This window comes from Haplochromis burtoni, unplaced genomic scaffold (assembly GCF_018398535.1).
Source record: "Haplochromis burtoni strain Fernald_Lab_line unplaced genomic scaffold, NCSU_Asbu1 Contig_248, whole genome shotgun sequence".
NCBI lineage: Eukaryota > Metazoa > Chordata > Actinopteri > Cichliformes > Cichlidae > Haplochromis > Haplochromis burtoni.
In genome coordinates this window covers 362,935-390,180 of record NW_024582609.1, presented here as the reverse complement: position 1 = coordinate 390,180, position 27,246 = coordinate 362,935, and the positions used below count along the sequence as shown (strand labels likewise).

The window sequence follows — 27,246 nt, the reverse complement described above, 5'->3', positions numbered from 1 at the left end:
ATTAACAGTTGTAATTAATCCTTTATTTATCTTATAGTGGGCCTTGGTGGAGCCCTTGAGCTGATCCGCTCACTGAAACATTTAGCTCCTCTCCTTTTAAACCATCACTATAACTTTTGGCCCTCCACTGATTCTAAACGGTGTTGCAGCAGGTGCAAACCACTCTTTTTGATGGAAAACAGAGGAAGAGTAGAAAGCAATGTCTGAATGTAGCTGTGCAGAGCAGTCTGAATCCTGAGCTTTTGGCTTACTCTTGCTGCTAATCCTTTTGCGTCTACTACACCACAAACAGGTTACTTATAACTAGAAGTAGTAAGAAGCAGTAACTTGATTACGTTTCACATCTCCTCTGTAATTTCATGCATTATTGCCCCCACCAGTTTTGTCCACTGACATGAAAACGTTAAAGCGGGCTCAATCTTTGATCCCGCAGACCGTCAGTCAGTCCAGCCGCAGCTCCAACCAGGCGTCTGTCCAGAGCAGCGATCGACGATCGGGCCCACGTGTCAAATCACAGCTCCCCATCGCCAGCAGCCGAGGGCAGCACACCCGCGTCTCTGCGGCCACCCCAAGCAGCAGCAATAACAATAATGGCAGCAACAGCCCCAGCCGAATCCAGACGCCCCACAGCCGCAGCAGAACTACAAACAGCAGCACCAACAGCAGAACAAAGCAGGCTCCATCCAGCAGCAGCAGCAACAACAACTACTACAGCAACATTGACAACAACAACCAATCACATGAGGAGATCTGGATTCTCCACAGAGACCTGCATGAAAACAAATAGACATTTTCCTCCCTCCTCCTCCCCACGATTCTTCCTGTCATGATGTAAAGACTAAGTACCTGACAACCTTTGACTCTTAGTATTTGTACTTGTTACTAGTACTTGTTACACTGTAATACAGTTGTGTACTTGGGGACCATAGTTTCATTCTATTACAGTATTTGAATTATGTGATTGCTTGGGGTTAAAGAAAAGTGGCTTCTCGTGTGTGGGAAACAACACAAGGTAATGCAGCAGGTTGTTTTACTGTTGCCTTAATTCCAGTGCATCAACCTGCAGCAAGTACGTGACAGTATTCAGAGACGGGTTAAGAACTGACTCACCTATAGTATTTAACCTGCCTCAAAACAGCCCTGGCACAGTATTCTTGTGTACTTAAAGTGAAATGCTGTACTTCTGAAGCCACTGAGTGTTTTTGGATCAAAGAAGGAAAAAGCAGGTTTTTTCTCTTTCTTTTGTTTTTGATTTTTTTTTTTTGCTTTCTTTTGGGTATTAAGTATTTTTGAAATATTCACGTGTTTTATCTTTAAATAGTTGCAAGGTTGGTTAAAATACTGTTGAAATTAATCAGGGTTTTACCAAATATTTGTACATAAGAATTAGTAAGTCTAAATGCTCTATAGATCGGTGTATGTGGTATGTGGATGCTTGTACAGTGATATAAATCTTAAAGCAAAACAGCTGAGAAAAACAGGCTACTTGTATATAGTGTTTGTAAATTGAGTTTTGGTTCTGAGCCCTTCACTTGTTTCATAGTGAAGGTGGTTGTGGCAATAAGTAATAGAACTGTAGAAATACAGGATGTCCTCTGTCAATTGTAAGCCATAATAAATATTTTCAAAGCTCATCAGTTACCCTGACTCGTGTTCAGCTGATCCCCAACTCTGTAATTCACTTTTTATTCACGCTTCCCATTATTACTGTGTGTGTTTTTATTTTTAAGGACATGTTTTATCGGAAGCGTTTATGTACATATATATAAATATATCTATACATATGTACAGGAGAGATTTTAGGCAACATATGATTTTGATCTGTACGATAGCTGTTTGAAGTTTAAAGAATTGTCTTTTTTGTCAAGCACAAAAATTAAACACAGCACTGTCAAAACCCCCGTCAGCCTTTCTCGTTTTTTATTTGTTTTTGCTTTTTCTTGTTATTGTTTTGTTTGTTTTTTATCTGCATTTTTTAAAACTGGCACACTGAGTCAAAAGACTTAAGAGTTGACCAACCATGTCATAAAATATGGTGAATTGTATCAAGTATCAAGTGTTTTTAAAAAAAATTTATATTATTCTGAATATTTAATATTTTAACACCTCTCCTGACTATTAATTATTTACTTATTTATGTTTATTTATTACACTGTCCTTATAGTTGTTGGGCTATTTACAAGATGATGAGTACTAGTAGATGTTTGAAAACTACTACTACTATATATTATACTATATTCACGGAGTCACATTTAGTGAGACTTCTGTATGGTTTATAGTTTTAAAATCTTCTGTGTATGTTTGTAAATCTGGGTTATCCAGAAAACATTAGCTTCACATAGTTTCAAAACAAAGATGACTCATTCAGAAGTTGGAAAACAGGAGCTGTATCCATCTTTTATATGGTCCATTGTTAATACCAGGACACTTCAGCTTTAGTCAATAAATCAGCAATATAATGCGAAATTTTCAGCCATGTCTCAAGACTGAAAGTTCTTTATTGCCGTTGTAAAAAAAGAAAGTATACAGTTTATCAGAATCATGGTCTGAAGGCTTTGTTGTGCCATGAGGAGCACTGTAAACTCAGTAATCTCTATGACAACCTGGCGTCCACACGAGCAGAGGGAAGAGAGAGGCCTCGGACGGAGCTTCCACAACCAAAGGGGCAGGAGCACTAGAGAACCAGAGGCAGTGGGTAGCCAAGGCCGCCCAGCCAAGGGGCAACAATAATAATAATAATAATAATAATATACAGCGGCTTGCAAAAGTATTCGGCCCCCTTGAACTTTTTCACAAATATGAATCAATTGTATTGGAATTCCACGTGAAAGACCAACACAAAGTGGTGCACACGTGAGAAGTGGAACGAAAATCATACATGATTCCAAACATTTTTTACAAATAAATAACTGCAAAGTGGGGTGTGCGTAATTATTCAGCCCCCTTTGGTCTGAGTGCAGTCAGTTGCCCATAGACATTGCCTGATGAGTGCTAATGACTAAATAGAGTGCACCTGTGTGTAATCTAATGTCAGTACAAATACAGCTGCTCTGTGACGGCCTCAGAGGTTGTCTAAGAGAATATTGGGAGCAACAACACCATGAAGTCCAAAGAACACACCAGACAGGTCAGGGATAAAGTTATTGAGAAATTAGAAATGGAAGGAGTATGGCACAACTGTAAACCTACCAAGACAAGGCCGTCCACCTAAACTCACAGGCCGAACAAGGAGAGCGCTGATCAGAAATGCAGCCAAGAGGCCCATGGTGACTCTGGACGAGCTGCAGAGATCTACAGCTCAGGTGGGGGAATCTGTCCATAGGACAACTATTAGTCGTGCACTGCACAAAGTTGGCCTTTATGGAAGAGTGGCAAGAAGAAAGCCATTGTTAACAGAAAACCATAAGAAGTCCCGTTTGCAGTTTGCCACAAGCCATGTGGGGACACAGCAAACATGTGGAAGAAGGTGCTCTGGTCAGATGAGACCAAAATGCAAAACGCTATGTGTGGAAAACTAACACTGCACATCACTCTGAACACACCATCCCCACTGTCAAATATGGTGGTGGCAGCATCATGCTCTGGGGGTGCTTCTCTTCAGCAGGGACAGGGAAGCTGGTCAGAGTTGATGGGAAGATGGATGGAGCCAAATACAGAGCAATCTTGGAAGAAAACCTCTTGGAGTCTGCAAAAGACTTGAGACTGGGGCGGAGGTTCACCTTCCAGCAGGACAACGACCCTAAACATAAAGCCAGGGCAACGAGGGAATGGTTTAAAACAAAACATATCCATGTGTTAGAATGGCCCAGTCAAAGTCCAGATCTAAATCCAATCGAGAATCTGTGGCAAGATCTGAAAACTGCTGTTCACAAACGCTGTCCATCTAATCTGACTGAGCTGGAGCTGTTTGCAAAGAAGAATGGGCAAAGATTTCAGTCTCTGTGCAAAGCTGGTAGAGACAGACCCTGAAAGACTGGCAGCTGTAATTGCAGCAAAAGGTGGTTCTACAAAGTGACTGCACTCAGACCAAAGGGGGCTGAATAATTACGCACACCCCACTTTTCAGTTATTCATTTGTAAAAAATGTTTGGAATCATGTATGATTTTCGTTCCACTTCTCACGTGTGCACCACTTTGTGTTGGTCTTTCACGTGGAATTCCAATACAATTGATTCATGATAATATTTGACTAATCAGATTAAAATGTCAGGGATGTAACAATAACTAAGAACTGGGTTAGAGGAAGGGCTATGTTCATATTTAACATAGCTACATGTCAAATAATACTATTAAAATAATGAGTTAAGGATATGCACCAATTAAAAGAATGTGAACGGGAGAAGGAGGCAAGGTCCACTGAACTGTGAATTACACAGAGCCACCATAGTAAGGTCTAAGCATTGAAAATGACCCATAGCTCGTTTCCTTTAAATTATATGGGTGTAATGATTGGATATATATACAGCTTTACATTTGGTGTTTTTTTTTAAAGGATGTAATGAATATGTCAGTCACTATAAGATCCAAAAATGAAAATGTTTTCCATACAAACATCTGAGAAAAAGAACACGACCACATCTGAATTCTCAAAATCTTTAGTTTTACTGGAAATATAGTTGATTGACAAATACATTTATACATTTCTGGACATCTCTGCCCATTTCCTATGAGTAAGAAACAGTTGTGTTCTTAATTTACAATGTTAAAAAAAATGTCAGTTAACATATTGAGGCATTTCTTCAAGGTACCTTCATTTACTGCAGCGGTGCTTTACAAAATTATAATTCAAAATACAATGAATGTTAGAAAAGTCTAGAGCGAAGAACTGAGAAATCGTGAGAATTGATAAACAAAGAAAACCAACATGCTTTGCAATTGTACAGCAGTAGCTCTTAAAAAGTTTCTCTCACATTTCTTTTTATTTATTTATTTTTTTTTTACTTTGGACAAATTACCAGCTTCTCTCCATAAATCATAAAACAATAGCGGCTGAGAAATTAAAGATAATTGTTTTCAAATGTCATTATTCTACTTTTCATTGAGGATTTGACATGAAAGTGCAGATTTTTTTAATTGTGTGACTGTTTCCGTGCTGTGAAAGCTGGTGAGTACCTCAGGGTGTCTCTAAAGTGCATACGCATAGAAAAATAAGGGTATCAGAGTCATCACAAACTATTAGCGTCAGCCAACAGCGTCACTGTTTTGTGGACATCAGTTAAGTTACTTAAGGGTCAGACTGACTGACTATAGACAGAAGGAATTTGGGACTATTTGCTTTATTTAAAAGAAAAATCCAAAAAGACACACGAAGCCACTGCAGAAGTCTCATTTAATGAGCTGCTGTTATTGCTCTTGATCTCCTAATTTGGCACATACAGCCAAAATAAATAAAAAGTAAAAGCCAACGAGCACGTCATTAAAATCAATCCTTTGCACCAGACACCTTGACATTTTTCCAGACTTGTGCGTCTTGAGCCGTTCCTAGGCAGGTTTTACAGTGTGATAGGATGCTTTGTCTTTCTTGGGGAGGCTATGAGGTGGCCTGGAGGCTTCAGCCCAGCACCAACATGCTGGTCGAGGATACATCAGTATGCCTTTGGAGTGCCTGTGTGAGTGCTGCTAAATCTCAGAGCAGTTCTAACAGCAGCTTCGCATAAATGAGGAACTTATAATGAATTATAGTATGGTTATAATTTGATTCTTCGAAACTATTGAATAACATTTGCTAATATCAACAGTTACGTTCAATTTGACTTGTTCAAATTATTCCAGTCTGGTGTGGAGTGTATTGTCTCACTCTTGCTAACTGCTTGGCTATCGGGATGCCTGCTATACAAGTAAAAATATAAATAGTGGGATTTGAATGGCTGCCTTTGGGGACTGTGTAGGGTGTGCATGAAGACTCCTGCTTGATACTGATACATTTTGGTAAAACTGAAGAACATCTGTTCTTGTGATTGTTCTTATTTTTTAACGGTTCCATATGCCAAGAATAGAGAACAAAGTATGTGGCCTTATTGTTTTCCTGTTTGCTCACAATGCTCAGTTACATGCTCCACACTCATTCAAAATGCATCTAAAAAGTCAGGCTTCTACAGTGGCTGTTATTAGACGTTCAGTCTGAGGTGCTCCAGTGAAAATGAGCTGGCTGTTAGCCAAAATGCTTTTCAAAAACAAACAAACAAAAGACTGCAACTGAAACCAATAAAAATCCTGTTTAAACAACAAATCATGCAAAAAGACAAGTATGGATTTCTTTCCCTTTTTTCAAAGCAAGTGCAGAAGAGCACATCTGTGAGAACCGTCTGAACTCAATGAGCTCATGTACTGTTTGTTCATCACTGAAACCTGCCGGAGCTCTTTAATGAGCTAAATAACAGTGTCCACTTAGTCAGACTGAACCCGGACTCTGGTGCATGCTATGATGTGCTTTGTTTACATGTCAGCTCTTTGTAAGTCATACGATTCTTCCTCTATTTAGCTGGTCCCTTTCCATACTCTTCTTTATCTTCCATGCAGTGTGCTTGTGAAGCCTTTCATTCACACACGCACGCACGTACACACACACACACACACACACACACTGATTTTCCTTTAATTTAGTGGCAGAATTCACCATTGCACACATTTTCTTTAAAAAAAAAACAAACAAAAAAATAATACTCCTAAACTTGCATTTGTGTTATTCTAATGTTTGAGACACCTGCAATTTTGCATCTGTACTCTCATCCTTCATATTTTGCACTGTGCACACTCAGTCATGTTCAGGCAACTTTACATGCCTATTCTGAGGTGGGAGCGACACAGTGGTACAGTGGTTAACACATCACCTCACCTCCTTGCTGGCTTCTCTTTTTGTGTTGAGCATGTTCTTTGGGTTCCTCAGCATCTTCCAGTTCTTTCCCACAGTCCAAAGACATTCGTGTTAGGTTAGCTCATGGCTTTACTGGTTTTAGATGTGAGCGTGTGGTTCACTGTCTCTGTGTTAGCCTTGTGATGGAGTAATAACTTGTCCAGAGTGGCAGGTTTTACTCTGCTTTGTGATACAGCACTTTGTGACTGCTTCTTTGTGAAAAGCTCTCTGTAATAAACTTTACTTACTTATTATTGCTTATCCTGCCTTTTGCCCTATGTTGGGATCGGCTCCAGTCACACCTTTGATAAAAGGTTAATAAAATAGTAGGTAGCTGGACTGTTTAAGTAAATTAGGACATAGCTTTTTTTTTTTTTAATGTGTGCAAAGCTTCATAATCCTGGTTTTACTTTGTGACAGTGAAGTGGATCTCAGCAGCTATGTTTGGCTATGAAAAATGTGGCTTCAATTTCTGTAAGACACATTTCACTATTCTCCTAAGAGTGGGTAAAATAATATGCCTGAGTTGTCCAAACTGATTCAGATTCTGTCATTATGGCCTCGTCAATCTTGCTTCAGAAATTAACCCCAAATCATTGGTCTTCAAACAGCTGTTTGTTTGTCCCTGCAGGTGTGTATGCGCATGTGTGTTTGCAGCTGGCCAGTTAGAGTCTCGTGTCATGGACTTCATCTTCTGCTTCCTCTGGCAGTGAGGAGATCTTGGCGGTCTGTGGCGTCGGCCTCTTGTTGGAGTTAAGGCGGTGAAGCGTTGGGAAGAGGCGGAGCCGATCGGCTGTGCTCATGGCCTGTTTGAGGTGACTCTTCTCATTCATGAGCTTCTGAATGGAGTCGTATGTTTTCATGGAGCTGCCTTCAATCATCTGAACAGGAGGGAGAGAGGAAGGAGAGGCAGCTTCATTTTGTTGTTCATCAAAATGTTCTTTTTTTCTGTAAAATATGCCAACTCACCAGAAATGTAAAAACAAATTGCCGCATTTATATATATTTGTTTTATTTTGAAAACTCACGTATGGAAAAAGTAGTTTATGTGCAGGGTTATTATTCTGCAGATAATAATTCTTGTCCCCTGTAAGGAAGTTTTGATCTTCCCATTAAGGCAACACGATTTGTTAGCATTGCAAACGACCCAGCACTTTCAAGACCCACAGCATGAGGGAGTGTTGATAGATGATCTTACAGTGCTCTACTCGAGTTTCATAAACTTCGACAAACGTATGAGAGCAATTCAGAAATAAACTTAGACCAGAAATTACCAGGAATGACTGACAGTCCGTCAGTGGATCCACCCTGTGTTCTGACATGATGACGGTGCAGCCTGAAAACGCCTGCTTCAGTGTCTTCCTCAGGACCTTCAGTGTTCTGTTCACACACACACACACACACACACACACACACACACACACACACACACATTACTGTTATCAAAGGCTTTTCCTTCACTGCTATTGCATTAGTTTAACCTCAGGCAAATTCTGCAGAGCATTAAGCTAGACGGTTTATTATAAGCTTCATTTACTACCCCCCCCCCCCCCCCCCCTACTCCACCATCCTGCACATATGGTTACACACACACATACATTAGGCTTAAATTACTGTAAGCAATCTGGATTGTCACCATATGCAGTGACAGGAACACCACACATGCTGGATTTGCATGACTGCCGTTGCAATGTGACTTCACCTTACTGCTTGGCTTTAACAGGGAGAACGCCACAAACAATATACAAACTCTTTCAGGAGGCAGCTGTGTTTAAGCATGTGTTAGCAAAGGAACTTCATAGACAAAACATTTTTTATTCACTTCTAATGAAAGCTACTTGTCGCCGCTCCTTTGTCACATGGGGTCATACCTTTGGGCAATACCTTTGAGCTAACTTTAGCTATTTCATTTTTTTTTTATTGTTGTGATTTTGATATGTTTGTCTGAAACAGGTCTCTCTTGTAAATCAGACACTGAGTCTCAATGGAACTATTTGTTTAAGCGGAATAAAGAAAATCCAGCCGTGAGCTTGTAATGCTATTTTTTCCTTGGATTCTACTGAAGTAGCCTTGAATCAGTCACAGTTCTTCTGGGTCTTTGTGTAGCTACTCAGTTCATCGACTGACTGAAACAAGCCTCCTTCACCTCCTTCTCCTTTAAGCCAACTTTCTTCTGATTGGTGGCCCCTAACAAATAAAAAGTCTGAATAGCAGACTGGGTGGGTCATGTTAAAGATATACCTTATGATTCAAATCATACAGATCTAAAAGTAGAAAAAATGCCCAAAATTTGGCATATAGAGCAGACTGAAGCAAGAGCTTTTAGATCCAAGGGATTACTTGCATAGAGACTGATCTCATTGTTTAAATCATTGTGGACGGTTATCGCTCAGGTCATCTACCAATCAGAAGGTTAACTGTTAACTTAATCGCTTTGTGTTTGCAGCAGTTAGGAAACCCTGCACATACATATAAGTGCTGTGTGACGGGATGAATGAGACTTGCAGTAGAAAGCACATTGAGTGCTCAATTGAGTAGAAAGGTATTATAAAAGTACCGCTGTAGTGACCATTTAACAGCACATGTAAGCCCCATATACTGGTCTAGTGATATTTTTAAATCAAATGTGATTTATATATGTTGATGATTGAGTAGACAGTGTTTAATACTCACATAGGGTCAAGGTAGGCAGATGGCTCATCCAGCAGCAGGATACGGGCTCTACTGAGGATGGAACGGGCAAGACAAACCAGCTGTTTGTGTCCATTGCACAGCACGCTGCCTCCATACTCCAGCTGAAAGTCTAGCTTGTCTGGGAACTGCTCAATCACAGACTTCAGACCCACCTGAGGGCACACAAGACAGAGTTTACTTTTACTGAAAGTCTGAAGTTCCACATTATCTTTACCTCATTTTTATCATTTTAAAATATTAGTGTAAACTTCATGACATCAATGTTGAAATGGTGGTAAAACTGCATGGCAGTAATTTTACCAACATCACTATCCTATGCAGACAGTACAATAATTCCATCCTATGTGGCAAAATATTTAATCTTCTATGGCTTATTTCTCATATTTATTCCTAGCATGAGGGGAAAACTCAAAGAGGGCATGTATGATTGTGTCTAACTCCAAAACATGAGCTTTATTATCTCCAATTGAATCAAAACAAGGCTGCTTTACCAATCATAACTAAATTACGAAACAAAGAAAACACCGCCTCCTCCTCACCTCCTCAGCCACCTTCCACAGTTCTGTGTCGCTGTAATTTCCATGTGGGTCCAGGTTCATCCGGAAAGTTCCAGTCAGGATAAAGACTTTCTGTTCAAGAAAGACCAGAGACTTAAACAGTTAACTCTCAACAGACTGGATTAAAAAGATATCTTGTAACATCCAAGAATAATGACTTAAGTTTCAAAACATTAAGTCATTTTTCTTGTAAAACAAAGGGGGGGCCTAGCAAAAAACAGTTTGGGAACCACTGGCTTAGACCGTTTTTAGACCCAGATAAGCAGTAGATGCTGGGGTAACTGTCTGAAACTGCATTAACTATCAGAAGTTAATCACTCATAGATATACCTGTGGCACCACACCGAAGGCCTTCCTCCATGTTTGCAATGAGACAGAGTTCCAGGAAACACCATCGATAGAAATGTCTCCTTCTGTGGAGGTGAGACGCAGCAGAGCAGACAGCAGGGTGCTCTTCCCTGAACCTGTTCGACCCAGCAGACCAACCTGCACACAGTCATAACATTTTCATGTTAAATGCTCATATATCCAGCTTTTTCTGTTATGTAATACAATTAATGAACTCGGTCAACATGCCCTCATGTTGAACGGGTTCATTGACCTTGTGTCTGAATGCTCATCCTTTTTATTGTAATATAGATGACAGCACTTTTTCATTTGCATGGGCTACTGTGTCAGTTTACTTGTGCCCTGCAATAAGACATATAAGCATTTACCGTTTCTCTTTAGTTTAGCTGGCGTCGTACTAACATCAGTTTCTTCAGAAGCACCACTAAAAGCTGTTCGCACCTTACAAAAAGGGATCTATCGTTGTTACTTGAATTTTTGTTATCCTTCTCTCCATTACTCCATTTAATTGAAATTTTAATTTGAAATAGTTAATAATAATTTGAAACACTGAAATAGCTCGCTCCATCTATGAGCTACACAAAAGGGCTGATGTTTCTTTTGATGGAGGGTTTTTAAATCTTTGGAGGGGAAGAGTTTGTGGTCTAGATGGTCTAAAAGTCCTCTCTTCTTTCTTCCTTGTGCAGCAACAATTAGCACATTTGTCGCGAAGCTATTGAGCAAAACTATTGGCACAAAACTATAGTGTAGATATTTACTGTGCTCTGATTCATTATGACAAAGTCATACTGACTATAATTACTGCCAAAACCAATGGTGGAGAGCAGAGGTGCGAGTGGTCAGATATTGCATGTCTTCTCCTTTCTACAGAAAGCTAATTCAAAATCATAAGCCACTTTAATTTTAAGCATGTGTCATAATGCCATCATGCCATGATGTCATAACCGACTCTCACTCAGGGCCGTGCTTACTTAGTCATTAGTAGATTGTTATGTCTGTGTTATTGTTTGGCCAGGTTCAAGCCTTATTGTAGCTCTAGAGAGAAATAACATTTTGCTCATTTGAAAATGAATAAATGAGCACAAAAATTTGATTCCCTGCCCAGATTCTTCTAATTTGCAACTTGAAGCTATACGCACAGTTCTTGGCCACTTAGGGAGGAAAGGAAAAAGCTATAAACAGAACTGTGATATTATCACTTTTTGTCAGTTTGTTAGCAAACAGTTGCCTATCTGTATGCACAGAGCAACACTTCCACTTGGAATAGTGTTTCCAGTTCAGTCCACATACACTTTTCTGAAGTCTGTTTTAATCTCCGTCTTAGCTTTTGTCTCCTGGTTTGGTTCAGAAAAATACTGAAAAGAGTTTAACAGAACTCCAACAAACCCATTTAGCATAGCAATTAGATTCAGTGTTAATATAAAAAAAATGTTTGCACAACATTAGCTGAAAACAACAACCAGAAATGTGTTCACGTGTAACCATCCCTGTGACACATTCCTGTGGCTGGCTAGTATATTGTTCACAACCTTTCTGTGACCTAACTATGGCACTTGAATTGCTTTATCGCTTCGGGGGAATTATTCTTTTGTTTGGCAAACCTAATTAGGCATAGGTACCATGCTTTCTCCTGCCAGGTTCCACAGGCAGTCTCTACCAATCACTAAGGACTTACGCTTTGTCCCCCCTCCACAGAGAAGGAGATATTGTTGAGGATGGCACGCCCAGCCTCTGTGTATTTCACTGTGAGGCCCCGGACGTCCAGCTGGCCACAGTTAGGCCAGCAGTCACGTGCATGGGGGTTGTCGATGACGATATCAAGGCCTCTGCCACCTCCTTTAGGTTTCCCCAACCGAGGATCTTCTGATGGTAGGTCGATGAATTTGAATACCCGATTCACTGAACGCATCTAAGAAGAAGAGAGATACAGAATTTTTCTTTCAATTTGTTTCAGTTGTTTTTATATAGCGCCAAATCACAACAACAGTTACCTCATACTGCTTTATATTGTAAGGTAAAGACCGTACAATAATAGAGAAAACAGAGAAAACCCCAACAATCAACAAGCCCTCTGGCGACAGTGGGAAGGAAAAACTCCTTTTTAACAGGAAGAAACCTCCAGCAGAACCAGGCTCAGGGAGGGGCGGGGCCATCTGTTACAATGGGTTGGGGTTTAGGGGAAGAAGACAGGGCAAAGACTTGCTGTAGAAGAGAGCCAGAGATTAATAATAACTAATGATTTATGGTGTGTAGTGAAAATAGTGAGAAGAGAGAGTTAAAAAAAATGTGAGTGAACAAGAGCATCACGAGAAGCCTGGCTACAGTGCTGAAGAGAAGCCAAGGGTTGTTCTTATTTCCTTCAATCAGTGATGAATAGTAAGATGTTGTAGCTTTGTGGAGAGCTTTTTTATAAAGCAACAAAAAAAAAAATTCAAGGCTAAATGAAGATCTTCTAAATAGTGAGATGCCATTTTCCCTCCAGGCTATGAGTTATCTGCTTGCTCATGTTTGGGAGTTTTACCAGAGTCAAGTACTGATTTGAGGCTTTTTTTGTCAGAGGAGCCACAATATCCACAAAAAAGTCATACCTGATGAAGATAGAAAACGATTAACAAGAACATCAGTTCATGCAGCTGCTCTGCACTGTGGCATTGAAGAAGATAATACTGGAGGAATGATAGCCTTAAAATTAACAGCATTTTCTGAAAGACATCTACTGTGACGAAATGTATTCCCCAGTGCCGTGTAAGTCATTATTGTAATTGTAATGTTATTATTATATGAAATGACCAGACAAAAGAGGGTTTTGGTGAATACTTAAGTGTTCAGTTTCTTTGCCGTGTCAAAACAAGATCCAGTGTGTGATTAAAGTCATGGGTGGGTTCTTTTATATTTTCAGAGACACCAGTTGAGTCTAAAATTAGATTAAATATTCTGTTGATGTTTTCAATATCTACATGTTAAAATCACCCACAATAATGATTTTATCTGAACTGAACACCAAATCAGAAAAAGAGTCAAAAAAATCAGATTGTCTCTGAAGAACTCTATTGACAATAGATAACCATTGTCTGGTTACCTATTGTCCACCAGGTGGATAATAGATAAGTAATAAAAATGGTTTTTGAGTCTTCAAGTCAGGGTGGATAAGGCCAAGCATCAGGCTTTCAAAAGAAGTGAAACGCTGTCTGGGTCTTTGGATGGTTAATAAGCGGGAGTGGAAGATTGCTACCCCGCCCCCCACATGTAAAAAGTTAAAAAAAAGAGGGATGCTTCCTTACATCCCATTTCCTTATCTTAGCTGTAGAGAAGTTGACATTCTACAGATAAACTTTTTTCTTAAAATGCAATGAAAATGTGCTTATCAGAAGTTACTTTAATGGCTATTTTAGTATCACTGAAAATATAATTCAGAGGCAGTCACACACACAAACACAATTCATACTGGACTGAACAGATCTAACTTATCCCAAACACACATCACTACCACCATATTGAGAGCCTGTGTCCATACTGAACAGAATGTCCTACACTGTGATAAGCTCTGTAAGATTCACTAACAACAATGTGGGAGAAAAAAAATGATGGATGGGCACAAAGTTAAGTCTTAAAAAAGAGCAAATGAAAGTAAAGTACAGGCAGTTCAGCCTGCTCTTTCTCTCTTTGATCTTAGACCCTGCAGTATCCTTCAATATTGGTAAGCCATGCTAAGTCAACAAAGTGCTGTTACACAGAACAAAAATGGCCATTGCCATCTTTAATCTGCTGCTGACTGCCTTTTTGATGGTGTAAACAAACTGACATATAGTATAAGGAGCCACAACTATTAACCACCATACCCATCTGAGATGTGCCTTTCCCTATTTGAGTATGAAGCATCTTGGGTGAGGAAAAACCCCACTTCACTAAGCATGCAGTGTCACCATCTAGTGTCTCACTAACCTACAAGCTGTGAATTTATTGGCCAATTGCTTTTATCTCAACAACGAGATCTAAACCTCTTACAAACAGTAGCTACAGGTCACCATTGACTGAAAGGCATCTTGTTGAAGAAAATGAGGCACAGTGTGTCTGAGCTGGAGAAGTTATATTTTGCAAAGGTGGGATTCAGTTCCCAAAGGGAAAAGTGCATAAAGCATGCTATTGTAACAGCAGTCATCGTTTTAGTACCAAAAGAATAGCAATAGTGCCCATGAGACATGTTATACTGTAAGACAAAGACCACGCAAAATGTAGATACTGCAGAATTCTAACCTTCCAACAATGTATATTGAGCAAGAACTTGACAACAGTGAGGGAAATCTTCCTATTAACAGAAGTAAACCAGCTGGGATGAAGAGAAGTGGAAGAAGGAAAATACTAACATAGAGAAACATCCAAGTTTTTTTCCATAGGTGTGGTGAACCAGAAGTCAGTACCATCAATAGTGAAATAGATTAAACAGTAAAACCTTTGTTTGCAGGTTTATTTAACAAAGCCTTCTTAGGTGTGTGCATCTGCCTGAATTCAACAACTTATAACTGGCCATTGACTGTGTGTAGTGTGTTGTGTGTGTTTTGTGTGTGCGTGTTGTGTGTGTGTGTGTGTGTGTGTGTGTGTGTGTGTGTGTGTGTGTGTGTGTGTGTGTGTGTGTGTGTGTGTGTGTGTGTGTGTCGTGTGTGTGTGTGTGACATACCATCCCATCTACAGCGATGCTGGTGATGACAGCCCACTGGAAGATCCCACAGATAAGCACAGCCAGTGCCACAATAATGCCAATCTCTCCTGGTTTGTCCCCTGTACACAAAACACATGGGCACACACACACACACACACACACACACACACACACACACACACACACACACACACACACACACACACACACACACACACACACACGCATCAGTGGTGTCCAATCAAAACTGCTCTCTCTGATGTCAGACCCACATTCAGGTATTAGAGCGCTGCTACTGGGTCCATTGGAAACTAATGAGCTGTGTAATGACCCATTAATGTGCTCTCAATATAAACTGATCCTATGACGCAACAACCCATGGGTTTGTGTGTGTATACCTGCATTCCAATTCACCAAGAAAACACTTGCCTCCTTTTTGTACAAGACATTTTATCCTTGGGCATTTGAGCAGTTCTGATGACTTTTCACAGGCAAACTGTTCCCTTCTTATCATCATCTAACTCTACACACTGCAAACTACAGATAATACTGGGGTTTTGTCCTTGTTAGGCTCAGCAGGCGTATCAAAGTGCTTACTAACCAACATGTGGGAATTTTCAAAATGTTCTTGCAACACAATTCAATTTGTAATCATCATTTAATCACAATGATTATTCTCATATTCTGTAATGTCTCCATTGCAAACTGACTTTATGATCTCTTGTCATTTGGTTGTTCAAATGCAACAGCTCCTTTGATTATAATCATCTAAAGAAATCAACTGGCCACAATCTAATCACAAAAATATTCTCTAAAGCTTTGACATTTGTCACTGATGAAGTCAAAGTGATTTGACACTGACTATCAGAAATGCAGAACAGGTTAATTGCCACTGTTTGTGGGCAGCCAGGTGCAAAAGATTCACTTTCATAGAGGAGATACCAAAAGAAAGACAGTCCTTTGACAACAGGGACGAGAACTGCAAAACTTCCCGGTAACTTCTGAAATGATGTTAACTGCAACTTGATTCTGGTGGTAGCCCTGCTGTGGAAAGCCGTGTGGATTTCCCAAAACACTGAAGAAGCTGCATCCATATTGTTGACTCGAGGTGAAACTACACCTCGTGTTTGATCTGAGTAGACCACAAAGGTTTAGACCAAATAAGTTCAACTTATTGTTATGGACTTATTATGAATGAAACTGAAATGTAATTTAGCATTCATTTAAATATTTTTTCTGGCAGCTTTCAAACCAATTATTTCAAAAAAAAAATTTAATAACATAAATACAAATAAAAAAGCTGTCAGAAAAAATGGAAATGCTGCAACAAAAATATGAACCTTGACTGGACTTTAAGGTGTGAAAAAGCCAAAATATTTAAGATAAACTTTATGTATGTTGTACATCACCACAAACACAGCTTCACTAACAACACCCAAAGGCAACAAACAGCCAATCCCCTTTGAATGCAGTTCACTGACTTGCCACTTGAGGCTGGTTCCAAAAGCAGGTCAGTCCTGACAGATTCCCATGCTGAAACTCCCAAACTTTAGCCATAAAAATGCCTGCGTTTTCACACTAGTGCTGTTTTTCCCCTACTTAACAACTAGTACTGGCAGGGATTTACTTTTATGTTTTTAAGTCTTACAATTTGGTGCACAGCTACCAGTTATCAGGCGCCTATGTCTTAGCTTTGCTCCCTCACAGTTTATAGATACAAATTGCTAACCAAGCTTGTTTGACTGTTATGTTGGCTCTGAACACTTTTGTCTAAATATTGACACTTCAAAATGTGGAGTCCATACACATTAGTTGAGGTCATGGTGGCTCTCTCTCTTTTATATAAAGTTTATTGTCCACGTGTAGTCACACTCACTGTTGCTTCCTGTTGCGATGAAGGCAGCCGCAGTAAAGAACACGGTGAAGAGCATGTCACAGCGGAAGAGAAACCACCGCAGAACAGACAGGTAGTGGAACCAGGCGGCCGTGTGAGTGTTCAAAGCCTTGTGGAAAAGTGTCTCAAAGTAGGTCTGGCGCTCAAATGCCCGAATTGTCCATAAACCCTTTAGTGAGAGGATGAGATGGGAGAAGATCGGGGTACGAGCTGCAAGAAAAGAAAAAAGAAAAGACTTTAAAACTCTTAATGTATAAGCACTTACTTTGTAAAACAATCCCTGCATTACATATCAGATATCAGACTGACAAATAAAAAAAACTGCTAACTAAATTTCTAAAAGGTCATTTAATTTCACTACTTGGTACCTTTTAGTTAGGTAACACTTCTGAACTAGAAAACTACAATACATATAAATTCATTAAACAAGAATCAACCTGGAAAAGTTATACTTTAGCAGCAACCCCTTCTGTAAAGTTGAAGTCACTTTATTTGCACATCTTATGTCTTTATGGTCACAATAATTTCTTCAAGATTAAAATTCAATGGCCATGTCTGACTAATATAAACAGAGCATAATTTCCACTGTAATTTGTCCCTGTGAATCCAGTGGGTAAAACACCAGGATGGGCTTAGAGGAAATCCCAGCTCAGCTCATTTCTCTGACCCCAGTGAGCTCTCAGCAGCTCCGGAAACATCTCAGCGTCATCACTGAAACACATATTCAGTGACAGAATCGAGGGCACAGCAGAGAGGCCCAAAAAACAGAGCGGCAACATCGTCAGCAGCTTCCTCATCCTCTGACTGTACAAACCTCCTTTCTTCTGCTCTGTCGGCCTTTAGCAACAGTGCAGTTCTTCAACTTATGACCACTAAACTAAAATGAATTTATATGTATCGTGTTGTATTGTAAGTCTCTATATTAGATACTAATTGTAAACATTTTAAACCCATTACATTTCTATTACATAGAAGTTTTGAAAGTGACTTTTACTTAAGTGCACTTAATGAGGTTGTTGATGACACAATATCTACTGTTCATGTGTGCATTAAACTGAAGCTAAAGATGGACAGCCGCCACTAGCAACACAGTACATGATGAAAATGTACTGTACTGTAATATGAAGACAACAAACAGATTTCTCTGTTACATTTATTACAAGCATCTGACTTTGAGAGAAAGTGTAGTAAATAAAGACAGACTCCTGTAGATTTGACCTTTGTAAGCCCCACGAGACTGTAATGATTATAAATGATTAAAATTACACTGCTTTGAAAATCTTCACTAATATAAACACTTTTATTATTCAGCAGGTAGGCTTGATTTTTAAAGCCAAAAGCCAACAATCTTTTCTGATGTCTTGAGGAGCTCAAAGGAAAACAACCAAATATGAACGTTATCCAAGTCTCAATACTGGAAGAAAACTGTTCCTCTCTTTCTGAGACACCCTGTCCTCTGACTCAACCCTTCCTCTCTCATGTTTTCATGTTTCAGTGACTTTTGGCCCCTAAGCCATCTGCCAGCCTTGCCCACTGACTGTGGTTCCTTCTCAGAGGAAGCATCCCTCTTCCTCTGTTCTCAGTATTGGTTTTCCTATTATGTTCTCACTTTTACTGATATATGTCACTACTCACTTTCATTTATCTACTCTTTTCTGAGCCCATTTTCCCTCCCCTCAAAAAGAAAATAAAAACTCATCTTCAGGATTAAAGTCTGCAAGAGCCAGAGCTAAAGAACAGCACCCAGACATATGCCTAATAATGCATCACACACAAAGCAGTAAGAACTATTTAAATAATACCATTCTGCTTTATGAAGAAGCAACGTTTTTTTCTCATTTTTTCTAGCCTCTTTTCTTACATAGGTTATTTAGACAATTTATCCCGAAAGCTATTTAAACATATTATTAAACTACAGCAAATTTCTTCCCCTCCCCCTTTCTACATTTTACATTTACTGCTGGAGTCACTAAAACCTAAAACCACTGTCATCTCTAACGGCCAACAACTCTCCAATGCTCACCTTCAGCCTCCAGGACTTTAAGTTGCTGTCCAGTTCGTAGAAAGTACTTCCTGAGGAAAACATAGATAAAAGCCAATGGGAGAGCAGCAATGAAGATGTATGGCTCTATGATGGACACAGTGAAGATGGCACCGGCGACGATCAATGACACCTGGTGTTGGGAAAATATGTTAATAACAGATATGAGCAAACTTATTATTATTTGGTATTTCTGGCTTTAAAAAAAAGATGTTTTCAGTTTCCCTGTTCTTATTTTCACTGCATGTTTTCATTTTGTTTTTAATCATTTCTTTCTTTTTTATTATAATATGATTGTAAAACTTTTACAGAGGAATAAAAAACATTGTCCAATTTCTCCAGGGCAAGATTCAAAAAGTTAAAGGATAAATTGAGGAAATTGAATTTTGAAATTGAATTGTCATTTATTTATTGATTCTGCTTACAATTGCACCCCATTAATCAATTTACAATGAAGAAAGAGGGAATATTTGTCGCAGTAGTTTTCAGTCACTTTTTGCAGTTCCAAAAACTCTGCATCATCATCCTCTATATTGGATAAATACCTGTATGAGGTCAAAAAGCACCAATGGCAGCATGTCATCTATGATGGCCATGTCCTTGGTGAACCTGTTCACGATCCTGGCTGAAAGAGGACAGCGAAAGTATGAAGGCATTGTAGTAAAGGAAGATATTAATAATCAGCATTGATAATCAGATTTTGTTCTACAGGGATTCTCTACCATCATTCATTTATTTAGTGACATCATCTAGGCCATTAACCAGTAAAAATCTGTTTTACTCAAAAAGTAAAAAAGCAAAGCACCTGTTTTTATCGTGTTGAGCACAGACATGGGGGCTCGCAGCACAGAGCTAAGCATCTGTTCATGCAGTCTTTTGGACACAGTCAGTAATGTATGCACTAAAGGGAGACCCCTGAAGAATCCCAGGGCCAGAATACTGTCCGCATGGGCTACAAAGATGTAGATGATGTAATAAGCACTGGTGGGTGTCATAATAACACCGAGATGGCCAGGCGGCGACGATGCATTGGGGTGCTGCTCATCAATATAGTTGGGTGATGAAGGATTGGCGGCGTCCCTCCAGACCTCACTGTTGGATGTGAGGAATGTATAATAAATGTTACATGGAGCAATTCTTCATTATAGAATAGATCACAAAATTACCTTTTAGTGATTTCTGCATAATTGTGACCTCTAAATGTAAATTACTGATGTTAATAAACAGATATTTTTATTGCTGACTTTTGGTTACTCTCATTTACACGATTAAATAAAGCAGCAGTTAAATCAGCTCATGATAGAGAAAATTACACTTATAGTACTTTTTTTCAACTCGATTTACATGAACAGAGCTAATTCGTCGTCCCTCACTGTAACCTAAAGATGGACGGCTTTGTCTTTGTCTAGTAATTAACATGTAACAAATAAACAATTAAATAAACAAATAAACACAAAAAATAAGTACATTTAAACCTACTGTCACATTTAAAATCAGCCGCCAGTGAAAAATAAGAAAAGTGAAAAGAAATAAAAGACCTAAACACAAGTTCACTTAGAGCCATTTGACATGGATTTGATCAGAGGGTGAACTTCTGATCCATGTGGATATCTATGTGCTAGTTTTTTATTTCTTCAAGCCAACACACTACAGCGCAACAGCCATGCATGTGTCCCCTACTCGTTAGCATGTGAATGTTCACAGCGAAGGAAATCGTCCAAGGACCACCCTTATAAGCCTCGGACATCTCTGATAAATTGATTCGAAGTTCCTATTTGATGATGCTGGAAGGAATAAATGACACAATCTGCTTGTTTTGTCACCATACGTTGGGTGGCTGTAGCACAGGTGGTGGAGCAGGTCAACTTCTGACCGGAAGGCTGGTGGTTCAAACCCTGCCTGTCTGCATGCCAAATATCCTTGGGCAAGACTACTAGCCCCAGGTTCTCTCTGATGCAGCCATCAAAGCATGAATATGTGTGAATGTTAGTTAGTAACTTAAAAAACAGCATAGAAAAGAGTCCTTGTGTGAATGTGGGATGTTAAGTGCCTCAGGAGAGTAGAAAAGCACTATATAAGAATCAGTCTGTTTACCGTATACATGGGCCCCATTTGTGTAAATGTACTTTTAACCATAGTACTCAAGTTTATGATTTACAACAAATTACACTCAACAAAAATATAAACGCAACACCTTTGTTACTGCTCCCATTCCCCATGGGATGGACGTAGAGACCTAAAATTCATTCCAGATACACAATATAACCATCCCTCCCAAACAGTGGTCACAAATCAGTCCAAATGTGTGGTAGTGGGCACATCTGCTATATTGAGATAATCCATCCCACCTCACAGGTGTGCCACATCAGGATGCTGATCTGACATCATGAGTAGTGCACAGGTGTACCTCAGACTGCCCACAACAAAAGGCCACCCTGGAATGTGCAGTTTTGTCTCACAGCAAAATGCCACAGATGCCACAAGCAATGAGGGAGCGTGCAATTGGCATGCTGACAGCAGGAATGTCAACCAGATCTGTCGCCCGTGCATTGAATGTTCATTTCTCAACCATAAGCCGTCTCCACAGGCGTTTCAGAGAATATGGCAGCACATCCAACCGGCCTCACAACCGCAGACCTCGTGTAACCACACCAGCCCAGGCTCCAGCTCGTCGCCGTAACAGACTTGTGTGGGCAAATGCTCACATTCGATGGCGTCTGGCACGTTGGAGAGGTGTGCGCTTCACGGATGAATCATGGTTCACATTGTTCAGGGCAGATGGCAGCTGAGAATGTCCCAGTTCTTGCATGGCCAGCATACTCACCGGACATGTCACCCATTGAGCATGTTCGGGATGTGCTTGACCGGCGTATACGACAGCGTGTACCAGTTCCCACGAATATCCAACAACCTCGCACAGCCATTGAAGTGGAGTGGACCAACATTCCACAGGCCACAATTGACAATCTGATAGACTCCATGCGACGATGTGTTGCACTGCATGAGGCAAATGGTGGTCACACCAGATACTGACCGGTTCTGGGTCCCCAGACCCCCAATAGCGCAAAAAACTGCACATTCCAGGGTGGCCTTTTGTTGTGGGCAGTCTGAGGTACACCTGTGCACTACTCATGATGTCAGATCAGCATCCTGATGTGGCACACCTGTGAGGTGGGATGGATTATCTCAATATAGCAGATGTGCCCACTACCACACATTTGGACTGATTTGTGACCACTGTTTGGGAGGGATGGTTATATTGTGTATCTGGAATGAATTTTAGGTCTCTACGTCCATCCCATGGGGAATGGGAGCAGTAACAAAGGTGTTGCGTTTATATTTTTGTTGAGTGTATTTTGTCCACCTGGCTATAGATTGGGAGCCAGTGGAAAACCAGTGATTTACAGTAAGGTCTGCAAATACTATTTAAATAGTATTTGCAGTTAACATGATCAGAAAGCTCAGAGCACACTAGCTGACTATCCAAAGACAAAGAGAAGAATCATAATCATTTTCTGTTTAAGGCAACATGAAACATGGGACTTACTCAGTAATAAGAAAAATACCGAGGACAGAGCCAGCAACCTATTTGTGAAAAGAAAAGAAAATGCCGTTAATTAAATTCACACAATAACACAAAAACCCCAAATCTTTGATTTTTACCTCAATGACAGAGACAATGAAGATGAAAATGAGGACGTAGACTAAGTTCCTGTTGGTGTTTACGTAGCGTAGGTAAGTGTTCCATGAGGTAGTTTCAAAGACATTTTTGTCACGTTCATCTGCAAAACATTGCTGTCAAGAAACAGGATAGATGGGTTTTAACTATGTGACTCACTTAACAATAATTTCTTGATTTTGGTACATAGCACAGTTTGTGAAAATATTTCTACATAATCATTTTCAGAGACATAAGAGGATAATATGTTAAAAAGCCTTACCTCCATGTCTTCTTCATCCACATCTTCACTAATGTCATAAACACTGTCCTTGGACAGGCGGCGGGAGTAAATGTCCAGGTCTGATGCAAGGCTGTACTGCGGTGTGATGGAGAGCTTTTTCCTGAAAGATGACTGCATCTGCTCTCTGCGCTCTTGGCCCCGAGCACTGGTGATGAACTCCAAGACAGACTGGCGCCGCTGCCCGCTAAGGTGCTGAAACTCATCATGGTACAGGTTACTCCTCGGAAGTGCCTCCTCTATTTGTTCATCTTCAGGCACTACAGAGAATCTTCTCTCTGGGAGTTCATCAGACCTGTCTTCCACTGTTGTGTTTCCGGTTTGTTGAGAATTCCCAATGAAGGAGAACTTGCGGGCAGCTGCCAGAGGATTAAGGATGAGTGACTGCTTGCGTTTTTCAGGGTAGCCATCACCTAGAGGATGGCTTTGAGCTGGTGCATGTCGGAAGGACTGACGAATTTGCTCTGGGCCACGGAAACCAGCGGTTTCATCAACTGAAACCCTGCGAAGAGTTTCTGTGAGAATGGATCCACGCCGCTCAGCATTGACATTGTCATAAGCCTCAAGACCAAGAAGCAGGGAGCTGAAGTCTGGACGCTTGGCCTGCAGCTCTGAGAAGGTGCCATAGAAGTAACAATCTCCATTGTGCAGCAGAAGGATTTTGTCTGCACGTTTGAGATGCTCCAACTTGCTGGTTACTACGACACGAGTCTTGGAGGCCATAAGTTTACAGATGCAGCTGTGAGTGGATAAAAATGCGCACTTAAAAAAAAAGTCTGGCAAAGAAGGGCTTATTTCTTTCTAACAAATGCAGAATAGAAATTATAATTACCAGAAACTATAAATATCGAGCTAGTGATATGGATATTTATATGAATGTGTATTTATATATACACACATTATAAGAGTGTATATATAAATACATTTCACAACTCTAAAAGTTTACAAGCAATTTTGTCTGCTTTTCCAAAATGGAAGCTAACCAAAGACCATCCAAGCATAAAAGCGTTACTCTATAAAAAGAAAAAAGAAAGAAACACATTTCCTGAGAAGGTTACATTGTTATAAAGCAGTTATGACTCCCAACAGAAAAGAGCATTTTCAGAGACGCCAAGTGTTAACCTTGACTTTGAGGTCAATTTTTAGCCTAATCACCCCGACCTCCTCTACATGAAAGACTCTCTGTTATCACACGCACTTTTCAAAGATCTCTTTTTCTGTAGCAATGTCCAGGTGGGTGAAAGGCGCATCCAGGAGGTAGAGGTCTGCATCTTTATACACAGCCCTGAGAGAGAAACACACATGTTAGGTCACAGATAACAAGGAAGGTAAAGAAAATGTTCCAATTTGCTTTAAAAAAAAACAAAAAAGCAAACAAACAAAATTAGAGAAAGTATAAGATGCAGAAAGGCAAAGAAGAGAAGCTGGAATATATCAGTCACAGTGAATAGCTATGTTGATAGCAGAAGTTAAAAAAGTCAAGGAGTGGCTGCAAATTAACGTTAGCACACTAAACCAATAAATGATGCAGGGGAACATGAGAGTTTCTGGCTGATCCACAGAGATTTAAAAAAGCAATAAAGCTCGGGCTGTAAAAGCCACAGAAACCATAAAAAGCAGACAGCAACACACACATGAGTGATCTGTGATCCTGAGCAGCTTCTGATTAAGTACACTGATATTTATTCTTTTTGCTGGACACATATACTGTAGCTAGAGGGTTATTTTAATGTCCTTAATGTTTTATGATATTTCTTTTATGTAACCTGTTGCTATGGAAGTGCTACAGCGATGATGTAGAATTTACAGAAGAAACGCACAAGTTGATACAAAAAAAGAACCAAAATCCTAACTAATGAGCAAAGGTAGTCTGTGCTGACAGACAAACAAGAATGAATGAGGCCTGCTGACAGATGCTCAGGTGTGACAGAAACTACCTGGCAAGGCAGAGACGAGCTCTTTGACCACCACTGAGGGTCCCCCCTCCATCGATAAGATACGTCTTGTCTTTCTCGGGGAGCAAAGCGAAGTCCTGGAGAGGAAAACAGGGAAAGAGTGGGTATAACACATTAGACTGGCACATAAATACCTCAACTTCCTTGTTTTTATCCTCTGGATTTTTCATTTTTATGTACTGTTATCTTTACTCTTAACTCAAGATCTGTGGACCAAATTCAGCCCTTCTTAAATTTGAATCCAGTCCTTTTATTAATTTAGGTTCTCAACAAATTTTGGCCTCCTAGATGCAGCTGTGGTCTGCACTGCAACACCACCAAACCAAAGAGACAAGTGCACAGTCACTGCACACACCTGCGAGCTTACACGCTAACCAACACAGAACGGCACAGCAGGCAATTTCAAAAGGTGGAAGACTCAGAACTTCTTTACCAAGCATCTCTTTGCAAGGTGATCTCTGTGTTCAAAGAACATCATCTGTGTTGTGATTTTGGAAAACTAGAAAATCAATTTTAACTTTTTATTCAAATGTCCTACCCAAAGTTTCGGTTGTAAATTTTAGGCCTACTACACAGGCTATATACAAGAACATAATGGAAAGATGTATTATTTACCTTTGTTATTTTTGGCATTAGTAAAAATACCCATACTCGCATTACTTGTCACTTGCTCATTAGTCACAGGCTGTTACAAAAGTGTTACAAGAAATGAAAGCCTGTGAAAAAAATGTTTCTGTCTGGCCATTGATGCCATCCACTCAGTTAAACTGTTTGACACCCTTGTTGTAAAGAGGGCAGAAAATGAAGTGGACGATCTTCTTCATAAAGAAGCTCATTGATTTCATGGAGCAGTGATGGCCTCATGCCTGCTCACTGAATGAATGGGCAACAATGAAACATGTCCAAGAATAAAGAAAAAAGAACAAATGCAGTCCTCAAAGTGATTATAGCTCATTTTCAAAGTTATCCTGTCTATATGCTCTCATGGGCATTTTCAAAAATCTAACTAAACAAAAGCACAAAGCATAGATGGCACATGAACACTGTCACATAGACATATGGCAGCCAGTGATTATGAAACAGTTACAGCAACAGGAATGAAGTGACAGCACAAGTTTATCATCATTCAAACTTCCTACCTTTTAAATAGCTTCCTCTGTCTGGATAGGAGTGTATAAAGGACCAAGTTAACAAATTGTTTAACAGCTTTGTAAAATAAAGCAGTTAAATAGTAACAACAATAACAAAACAGAACAAAAAAACCCAACAATTAGAAAGAGAAAAAAGCCTCACCTTTGACTATCAAAAAACTCTTGTAGCTAAAATGGCTTTACAGTGGGAAGAACTCAAACATTTGACACATCTCCTCAAATACAAAATAAAGGCAGAGTTTTTCTATTGTGTATCAGCCACGAGATGTGACTCCACAGTCAATAAATATGATGGTCCCACACACGGCATGAGCTTCTCGACTGATTTCAGTGAAAGTTGTAGTTTTTTTATTTTATGTAGTTTATATTTTGCACATTGCTTTAGCCAAGGCTAATGTGTCACGCTAAAAGTCTAACTGATCAGTTTAGCACAGCTTGAAATGACTTTTTCAGTGAAAGAAGGAATCAGTTTTCAGTGTCAGAAGCAAAAGCCTTTGTGCATTTAATTATTGTTCAGGGTCAGATCTGTCCTGCTGCTTCTGCACTGGTCCAAGACAGTTAATGTTTCCATATGGAGTAGTATAGGTATAGTATAGTATAGTAGTATATCAGGGTCTTATTTTATTAACTTCTGGCATTGCATTGAGACAACTTTCAGAAAAATGAAATTTGATGGAAGTTATTTTTGTGTGTTCTACTACCTGGTGTTACTTCCAGCTGATGCCATGGATATATTCAACAAATCAGAAAGTAAAATCACACCAAACCTTTGAGTAATGTATGTTCAAAAACTGACACTTCTAAGTTGTGTGTGTGGGGGTTTTTTTGTTTGTTTTTTTAAATCTCACTGCCTCAGATCCAATACTCGTCCAACCAGCTTGTTGTGAGCTGAAAGGCTTGTATTGCATCCCAGTGACATAATGTGAGATTTCCACAGTAACAGAGGAGACATTATTCTGCTGGAGCTCCATCACTCAACACTGAGGCTTTATGAGAGAGTACATGTGTCAGAGTTAGAGACAAGCATAGAGTTTGCAAGTATGCAAGTATTTGTGTTTGTGGGACACATAATTGGTGTAAATGTGGACTGGTGAAACCTGAGCCATCGCGATGCCCTGCAGTGGCTCCACACAGGCA

The 27,246-nt window shown here is 39.8% G+C and overlaps 2 protein-coding genes across 2 annotated transcripts in view; one reads left to right on the top strand and one right to left on the bottom strand.

The window, feature by feature from the left end:
* Positions 1 to 2,154, top strand: part of cttnbp2 (cortactin binding protein 2) — an 86,355-nt gene extending 84,201 nt beyond the window's left edge. The window contains exon 23 of the mRNA XM_014338757.2: positions 434 to 2,154. Coding sequence (XP_014194243.1) covers positions 434 to 787 — 354 coding nt within the window. The 3' untranslated portion in view covers positions 788 to 2,154. The remainder of the gene's footprint in view (positions 1 to 433) is intronic.
* Positions 2,155 to 4,183: 2,029 nt separating this feature from the next.
* Positions 4,184 to 27,246, bottom strand: part of cftr (CF transmembrane conductance regulator) — a 42,693-nt gene continuing 19,630 nt past the window's right edge. The window contains exons 12-27 of the mRNA XM_042227187.1: positions 24,941 to 25,035; positions 24,202 to 24,288; positions 22,986 to 23,742; positions 22,708 to 22,839; positions 22,592 to 22,629; positions 19,850 to 20,136; positions 19,590 to 19,669; positions 19,027 to 19,177; positions 16,986 to 17,213; positions 15,128 to 15,228; positions 12,128 to 12,361; positions 10,435 to 10,590; positions 10,087 to 10,176; positions 9,527 to 9,699; positions 8,128 to 8,233; positions 4,184 to 7,734 (exon numbers count right to left, since the gene is read on the bottom strand). Coding sequence (XP_042083121.1) covers positions 7,519 to 7,734; positions 8,128 to 8,233; positions 9,527 to 9,699; positions 10,087 to 10,176; positions 10,435 to 10,590; positions 12,128 to 12,361; positions 15,128 to 15,228; positions 16,986 to 17,213; positions 19,027 to 19,177; positions 19,590 to 19,669; positions 19,850 to 20,136; positions 22,592 to 22,629; positions 22,708 to 22,839; positions 22,986 to 23,742; positions 24,202 to 24,288; positions 24,941 to 25,035 — 2,931 coding nt within the window. The 3' untranslated portion in view covers positions 4,184 to 7,518. The remainder of the gene's footprint in view (positions 7,735 to 8,127; positions 8,234 to 9,526; positions 9,700 to 10,086; positions 10,177 to 10,434; positions 10,591 to 12,127; positions 12,362 to 15,127; positions 15,229 to 16,985; positions 17,214 to 19,026; positions 19,178 to 19,589; positions 19,670 to 19,849; positions 20,137 to 22,591; positions 22,630 to 22,707; positions 22,840 to 22,985; positions 23,743 to 24,201; positions 24,289 to 24,940; positions 25,036 to 27,246) is intronic.